This window comes from Neolamprologus multifasciatus, chromosome 7 (assembly GCF_963576455.1).
Source record: "Neolamprologus multifasciatus chromosome 7, fNeoMul1.2, whole genome shotgun sequence".
In the NCBI taxonomy this organism is placed as follows: domain Eukaryota; kingdom Metazoa; phylum Chordata; class Actinopteri; order Cichliformes; family Cichlidae; genus Neolamprologus; species Neolamprologus multifasciatus.
In genome coordinates, this window is record NC_140445.1 from 27,547,926 (window position 1) to 27,556,710 (window position 8,785).

Here is an 8,785-nt window from a genome sequence, read left to right on the forward strand (position 1 = left end):
ACCATAAAAAAAACACTGCTCAAAAACCACAGGTCACTGCTCCTGTATAAAAACAATTTAACATCCTAACTCGCTCATTTCATACATAAATTATAATGCAGCGTTTCTTTACATTATTCCTCGTTAATGGCATGGCTTTGACATTAAAAGCTTCAGTGTGGCCTGAATCAATGTATTTAAATAAATACCAATGTCATCCCGAGTAACTGATGAAACAAATTAACCTAATGAACTAGGCCAAATGTAATCGTAAACACATTGGGGTACTTTTTAACTCTAACAAACATAAATTGCTCATAAATTAGGCAACACTTGCATAATGGAATAAAAATGGTTTATGGCTACTCGAAATAAAAATTTTCCCACCCATTGCAGATAAAGACATGTTCTATCTTGTTGTGGGAAGCTTCTCGAGGATGAAGTAGTGAGAAATTATTCATGTCGGTGGCACCTTTTTTTTTTTTTTTACAAAGTGTATGTTTTCGCTTGTTTATTTTTTTGTTTGTTTGTTTTTTGTCTTCTTCTTCATTATCTTAAAACAACTGAATATAACTTTGTTCAGAAGGATCAGTTACAAATCTGTATTTGAATTAGAGGGTTGTGTTACTGAAATAAAAGACAGTCTACAATTTTTATGATTGTTTAAAAAAAACAGATAAAATATGTGATTACCCATAAGAGTTTACATACTGGGATAAAAGGATAAAGGAAAAGGCTACAGTTGCCAAGGTTACGGCTACTTTTTTATATTGAGCTTATTAAAACATTCGGAATGGAAAAAAACAAGCTTAACCATAAAACAATCCACAGCACTCGAGTGAACTTCTCCCATTCACCCCCTATCAATGGCTATTCAAAAGCCCAGTACAGATGCGATCCCCCAGCGCGAATCGTTGGCCGCAGATTGCTGCAGGAAGACGCACTGCGGGAAGGGAGTGGGGGGTGCAATTGTACGACGAGGCCCCGGGGGCACCCTGGGGATTTCAGATCCCGAGATGCGATGGTCGGCCATTAGCTCCTTTTCACGTTGAAACAAAAAGTCCTCAACCCTTTGATTCCAATCCCTACACCCAACACCCCCCATCATCTGAGACACTATCCTGAAGTTTCGATGGAAGTTTCCCCCTAGTCTGCAAGTCCCACTACAGGCATTAACTGCAATATGACCTAAAGGTGTAAAACTGGTCAAGCTGTCTGCAGGCTGTATAATCAAGTTCTGCTGGAATATAGGTTGCATGCCATGCCATGTGTAACATTCTGTCCCCTTGTGGCTTGTGGCCTTAAACAAAAAAAAAAAAAAAAAAAAAAAAAACAGTAAAACATAGAGCACCTCAAACTCATGTCATTATATTCTTGGTGGTTCATGTAGTCTAGTTTAAGACGTTCTTGCAAACAAACAGAATTTCTTCTTTTGGAACTTCTGAAATTAGTTCATCACACTACATTATAACCAGCAGCATTATAACACACTTTTGGAGAGAAGTCAGTGGAGTGAAGGACATCAAATACCAGCTATACAAGCATTGTTCTGGGTACATGGACTTGGGGGAATAATTGTTATGCAAAAGGAAAACACAGCAAGAGAGATAGGCTGGGCTAGAAAGAGAGAGAAAGGGACAAGAGAGCGCAGAGCTCTCAGGGTGTCCAAAGAAAAGGAGTGTTGGTGGTGTTGGGGGCAAGAGGGGGTGGAGGGTTTAGTGTTGAATGGCTCAGTACAGTGAGGAGGAGATGTGTGAGAAGAGTATCCAAGGATTTAGCTGAACCCCACCCACCCCCACCTCCCACATGTCTCAGATCTTGCCTTTAGTTCTCTTCAAGACTCATCAGAGCCCTTCAGCACAATCAGAGGAGGGGAGAAAGTAAGAGATAAAAGAAAGCCTGCTGATAGGGTGGCAGCGTGAATGTGTTTGCATATCTCAACTGATCAGATCTGTGAAAGAAACACCTCCAACTTGAGTTTCATGACCCTTACTTGTGAGAGTAAATGTACTTGCTTTTTTTCTGGTCATGTCTTCCTTTTCTATTTGCAGATGCATGATGTGTAAAATGACTCACTTAACAGTAAACATGCACTTCTGGGAAGATCTTTGTGTAATTCCTGCAAGTAAGAAAGAACTTAAAAAATGTAATGACTGTACCTACAATCTTATATTCACTCTGAGGGACTGCTTTCAGATTTAATTGGTAGGATTCCTAAAATCCACCCTTCCTGTTGAGCAGCACTATCACTATCATCTCACAAACAAGTTTGATGGCGTTTTGATTTCTCCCCCTAACAGCCCTGCCGTTAACACCCATGTTCACACACCTCCACCCACTCAAGGTTTCATCCGAGGGCTGATGGCAGCCTTCTTCTCGCTGTCCACCAGCGAGCACAAAGAGGTTTACTGGCATTTACATACATCTCAATGGAGGACTTGACACATCCCCTCCCGAGCACACACGGAAATTCAACCACATACACAAAACCCACAAACCTTTCTCTCCTACCACACACTCACTCACACACATACACACTTTATGGGCGTAGTCAAGGTAAAACAAGATCAGACAGGATCACTCAGGACTGAGGCAGAGTGGCAGCACTACATGCGTCATACTGCCAGGTTAAAGGAGAATGTATCTGTGATTGTTTAAACTGAGTCCTTCTCTATACAGTTTGTTATTTTATTGTTATTTCTCCATATTTATGTCGACTATGGGTTAGTTGTTGTTCAGCAGGGAATATTTAGATGTTTTGTGGCATTTCATGAATATTTAGGATGAAAAATAAAGTTGGCTTTCGGTATTGTTTGATTGCACAGATTTTCATTTTTTTTTAATCTTTGAGTGTCCCAGAAGGTGGTAACATAGATCAACATCCCTTTTTATAGGCATTTTATTTAAGAGCACAGTCAAAATGCCAATTTCTGTTATACTAAGTCATCACAGAAGAAAAAATGTGTTGTTGTATTTTCTATGATTTGATGTTTCGTTGACTTGCTCCAGTCAAATTTAAAAACAAATCCTTAGTCTTAAGAAATGGACAAAAGAAGAAGACCCATATTTGATCAACATCTGGATAACTTTCTTTAAAACTGCAAAATAATGCACTGGCTTTGGTAGAACATGTAACTATGAAGCTTTAACTTAGTACGCCTACTATGATTCTGACAAGGGGCCACTGTTGCATCTTTGTCCTAAATTTCCTGTAATTTCTTTACTACAAACACACAAAAGAAGCTTTACCTGTGAAAATACATAATACTGTAGAAAAGTTTGAGCCACATCTTATTTATTTTGCTTGAAAATTAGAAATCTGTCGATCGATTAATTGAAACATGCAAGGATAATCGGGAAAATAATATGTTCTATTGAACAAGTTTGAAAGGTAATATTTAAGATAAGATAAGACTTTATTGATCCCACAACAGGGAAATTTTTTGCGTCACCTCAGCTCAGGTACAGATATCAAAAGGAAATACAAAAATACAAATAAGTACAATCAGTGAAAAAAAGGTAAGATAATACACTATATACAATGGTAGAATACACAGTATGTGATTATGGATATGGTTGGAAATATGCAAGACATAAACTATATAGCTTGACATAACTATTGTACCACTACTATTCCTATTTATAGACATGTACACACACACATGTACACACTAAATATACATATGTATACATATACATACATATATACCTGCACATGTCCATACACACAGAAGGTCCATTACGCATGAAGTGGTGACCGTGGATGTTCACAGTGTCCAGTGACTTATGACATAGTGATTGAGGAGTTATAGAGTCTAACTGCTGTTGGGATGAATGATCTGCGAAAGCGCTCCTTCCTGCAGCGAGAATATTTCAGTCTCTGACTAAAGGAGCTGCTCAGCCTACTCACATACTCATGCAGTGGGTGATGTAGGTTGTTCATGATGGATGTCAGCTTTACTAACATCCTCCCCTCGCCAACCACCTCCACAGACTCCAGGGGACATCCCAGCACGGAGCTAGACCTCCGCACCAGTTTGTTAATCCTGCTCCTGTCCCTGTCCGTGCATCCACTCCCCCAGCAGGCCACTGCATACTAACCACTGCTGCCACAGTGTCATAGAATGTCCTTAACACAGTCCTGCAGACTCCGAAGGACCTCAGTCTCCTCAGCAGGTGGAGTTGACTCTGGCCCTTCTTATACAGGATGTCTGTATTTGTAGTCCAGTCCAGTTTATTGTTGAGGTGAACACCCACTTATAAGAGTCCACTATCTCAATGTCTTTCCCTTGGATGTTCACCGGTGTTGTAGGGGGTGACTTCCTCCTGAAGTCTATGATCATCTCCTTTGTCTTGCCGGTGTTGATTTGGAGTACGTTGGTCTCACACCAGCCAACAAAGTCACTGATGACCCCCCTGTATTCCTGATCATTCCCGTCTGATACGCATCCAATGATGGCTGTATCATCTGAGAACTTCTGTAGATGGCAATCGTCCGAATTATAACAGAAGTCTGAAGTGTAAAGGCTGAACAGGAAAGGTGAGTGAACCGTGCCCTGTGGTGCCCCCGTGCTGCAGATTACCACCTTGGACACACATTTGGTATGAATACCTTCATTGTTCAACACAGCTTGAACTCTTTTAGGGAAATGTTCTTATAATTTCTTTAAAGAGACTTCAGGAATAGTTCTCCAGGCTTCCCGAAGGACATTCACAACTCAAGTGGTGTGTTTGGGATCACTGTCGCGCTGAAAAATGAGAGTATTCCTAATCAGATGCTTTCTAGATAGAATTACATGGTGCATGGATCAAAGTCTGATCAGCCCCGCAGACCCAAACCATGATAGAGTCCCCATGTTTCACAGATGGCTGTAGACACTCACCGTCTCCTGATATCATCTGTAAATATTGATGAATGAAACCAATTTTTAAATTTGGATTCATCACTCCACGAAAACCTGTTACTGCTGATTTTTAGTCAGGTTCTTATGCAGCTGTATACACCTTAGCCTTTTCTCCATGTTTTCTCCCTTCCTGAACACGACAGGAAGGTTAACAATAGCTTGTTGACAGACACTCTTCCACTGACACCATTTCTGATGAGGCTCTGGTGAACAGTGGATCCAATAAAGGGACAGAGGCACCTTTCAGATCCTGTGTCAGGATTTTTTCCGCTTTAAGGATTTTTAAATTCTGTTAGTCTGCTGTACATAGCTTTTTTAGACCTGACACAAGTTCTCACAGCCCTCATTAGTACCTGGGCCTCTTCCTGGCCCAGGAACTCCTGGCAGTCCTCACCGAAGCTTTCCCCAGCTTGCAGTCTCCCATTACATCTGCCATTTTCTTTCAATGAAAACTGTCAAAACTAATTGAGAATGTCATCTATTCCTTCATTTGTCCAATTTCTTCAAATTATTTAAGAAAACTCTGCACACCATGCACATATGTGCCAAGTATGTGCTAAAACTCTTTCGGAATCACCTAATTGTGGCTAAAATGCTATTTTATGCCTGTCAAACTGCATTGTTGTTGATCGTTTTCTGGTAATTTAAGTAATGAAATGGTAAAAAATGATGTGTTTTAGGGGCAGGGGTCTAATAATAAAGTCTCTAAATAGACTATTTAAAATGTTTTGTTTTCCTTAGTTCTCTGTTATGTGTAGAGTGATGCTTCAATTATTCATCATTTCTCTGAAAATGGTCAGAAATGTCTTCAGAAAGAATGCAATAAAGTCCAGGTCTATGGAAGCAAATTACTGAGGGGTGGCACAAATTTCTGCACAGTATTGTATTACCAAATGTTATCCACAGAAATAAAAGGCTAAACAACATCAATGTTGCATGTGGTAAAAAGTTTTAATTCCAGTAGTTAGTCTGCATGTACAAATATCTATAAAAAGTGAACACTATCACTCTTTGTATGTACAATTTGCAGCATGAGGTTAACTTGGGACTGCTAAGAGGCAAGAAAGACGATACAAGACAGAGATTATTACCACCTACACGTCTATCACAACAGCCTGTCTCCAAAATTTCATTCAAGTGCTTGGAAGTCACTTTTACTGTACATTTGTCCTGCAGCAATAGGATGCATACATACATACAGGAGGCAGAAAATTCATTGCAGCATTGCCATGTTTCAAACACTATACAATCAAACCATGCAAAATACACCACTGAGTACTTCATTTTCATTTCTATTCAATATATCTATAGTCTTAAAAATCTTCATGTGCAGCTTATGTGGATAAAAAACAAAACAAAAACAAAAACAAAAAAACCTCAACAACACTAACATTTTTAATGTTAAACCTTATGTTTTGTTAGGGAGTTTTTCCTGGGTATCTGTTCAGGCTGTCGACTGTTAGGACGTTTTCAGCTTATTTATTTGTATCTGCATGGTACACTTTTTAGCTATTGTATCATATTCTTTGGAAACAGCTGCAGAATTTTAGGAAAATAACAAGGGTAGAGGAAGAAATCTTAACTTAGAGTTTGACATTTAGGTAGGACAAACACCTAGCGGGTTATGCAAACTTACATTAAAAGACAAAGTGGCTTCGAAACAGACACAGAAATAAATTAACAAGGAAACCACCACACATTTGTAGTATTAAAAGCCGTGCTGGGGGAGATAGAGTAAAGGGTGAACAGGAAAAAGTCAGTTTTATCACATCATCTTCTACCAGAATCCTTCATTTCGATGCATGCAGTGTGAAATTGCGAGGCATCTTCCAGAAAAATGGCTCGTATGCCTGTGTGTGTGTGTGTGTGTGTGTGTGTGTGTGTGTGTGTGTGTGTGTGTGCGCGTGCACTGTAAAGTGCTCAGAATTCATTTTGCATTCCCCTGATAAGGTACAGCTGAATCATCAAACAGAGGGTTCTTCACCTCCATCTCTCCGGTCTGTTGAGAGAGCGCAGAAAATGAGCAGCCAGTCATAAAACATTAGAAATGATCAGTGCTGTAAATATGTGTATGTGCGACTTTATGCATGTGTTTACTCACTGGTGCAAGTCCGGGGCACTCGTATACTGTGAAGTCACCTCCCACTTCTTCCTCATCTGATGTGCCCTCAGTTTCACTGACTTTCTGTTCTGGCTTGTGACTAAAAAAACAAATCGACACTTGAGTTAATGTGGAGGTGATGGGGTCAAAGGGCACAGGGAAAGGATGTGGTTTAAAGTAAAACAAAGGTGTTGCAAAAAGAGAGAAAGACAAAATAGCAAATAACTTACTTTCCCATTGAGAGCATCTGCTGTTTTTGATGTTGATAGTGAAACATTTGAGCACTTTGGGCCAGAGTCTTATCTCCCATCTGTGGAGCAAACAAAAGCAGGAAGTGTGGATCACACATTTGAAGACAGAAGCCTCAGCTCACAAACCTTGTGGTTAAAGCAGAAGAAGAAGTGAGAAACAGAACTAATAATACCCGTTAGGCAAAGCTAGAGATGGGCGCTTACCGAAGTACCACTGGCAGATACACCCGCCCCTCCAAAAGCAGGGTAGTCTACCTTCTCGGCAAGATGTGATTCTTTTTGAAACCTGTGGGCATCATCAGCTTCCTTTAATACTTGAAGGGGTTTTCCACTTAAAAACAATCTTAAACACAACCTCAGAGCTTATGGTGACAGCAGATTTAAGCAGGTTCTGATCTCACAGCCACGTCAAAGAGTTTCTGAATGTTCTTGCACAGCATGTGTCTTTATAACTTTAAGTTATTAAATGCAGAAAACAAAACAGGACTAAACATTTCATAGATTATACTGCATGTAACTGTGTAAACTATTAGTTCTTTTTGACTTCAAAATGTAAAATAAACTGGACATAAAACATGGCCAAGCAGACTACGTGTTTTTTTTTTTTATATAAATTAACTAACTGCTGTATTGCTGCAAACACACTAGATTTGGCTTTGTGTTGCACTCAATTCATTTCAAATGAGAATTTCATATTCTGGTAAACTTCATTCAGCGGCTTTCTCTTGCATTACTTCGGATTTTCGGTATTCACACTTACTTGATGTAGCAGACAGTAGCCAGGATCACTGCCACCGTTCCCACCACCACACACACAGAGATGATAACTGCAAATTGATACAAAGAAAGAGGTAAACAGAGGGGAACAGAGCCTGTTAGGGGGAAATAACGAGTAAGTGAGTGAGAGACTGATAACCACTGTGCTAGGCATTTATGATGGCTAATTTAATTACCTGTTAGCTAATTCGCTCAGTATAATTGGACATCAAAATGATGCGCAACATTGACAACAGTGATAAGATCTTCTAAGGCAAACTTAGAGCTTTGAGGCAACAAACTGCTTGATAAGAAAAAAGACAAGGCCCAATTTTTATCTGGTTACACCCTAATGTTGAACCAGAAACCTGAATTTCCTGCTAACAGAGAAAAAGTGTTTTTTCCCTTTGTGGGTACACAGAGAAGCCTCTTGAAGCCTCTCGCTGCAAACATCAGGCCCCTTGGCACTGTTGTGTACTGAGTACATGAATTTATACTCACTAATAATTACGGTGTCTGTCATGGGTGCTGGCACAGGTATAGGCCCAGCGCGGCCCTCCACATCAGCGGTCCAGGGTTGTGGCGTTGCTGCATTAGAAGATGGAGCTGCAGTGGAGATATTCAGGCTTTCACTTAACATTATTCCCTGTATCTTCTTTTTGTGTTTGGAGGCATCCGTCTTGCTGTTTTTTCTATCTGTTTGGGAAATAATGGCGACTGGAAAGAGAGAGTAGGAAGCAAAAACAGCAACAGAGTCACAATCACAGGCTACAAGTAAAAGGAAGGAAAAGCAT

At 40.0% G+C, this 8,785-nt stretch overlaps 1 protein-coding gene across 1 annotated transcript in view; it reads right to left on the reverse strand.

Annotated features, from left to right (window-relative positions):
• Window positions 1-5,815: 5,815 nt before the first annotated feature.
• npdc1a (neural proliferation, differentiation and control, 1a) overlaps window positions 5,816-8,785 on the reverse strand; it is a 22,980-nt gene continuing 20,010 nt past the window's right edge. The window contains exons 3-8 of the mRNA XM_085164553.1: window positions 8,493-8,780; window positions 7,996-8,062; window positions 7,440-7,521; window positions 7,215-7,294; window positions 6,985-7,084; window positions 5,816-6,882 (exon numbers count right to left, since the gene is read on the reverse strand). Of these exons, the coding sequence (XP_085020679.1) occupies window positions 6,811-6,882; window positions 6,985-7,084; window positions 7,215-7,294; window positions 7,440-7,521; window positions 7,996-8,062; window positions 8,493-8,780 (689 nt within the window). The 3' untranslated portion in view covers window positions 5,816-6,810. The remainder of the gene's footprint in view (window positions 6,883-6,984; window positions 7,085-7,214; window positions 7,295-7,439; window positions 7,522-7,995; window positions 8,063-8,492; window positions 8,781-8,785) is intronic.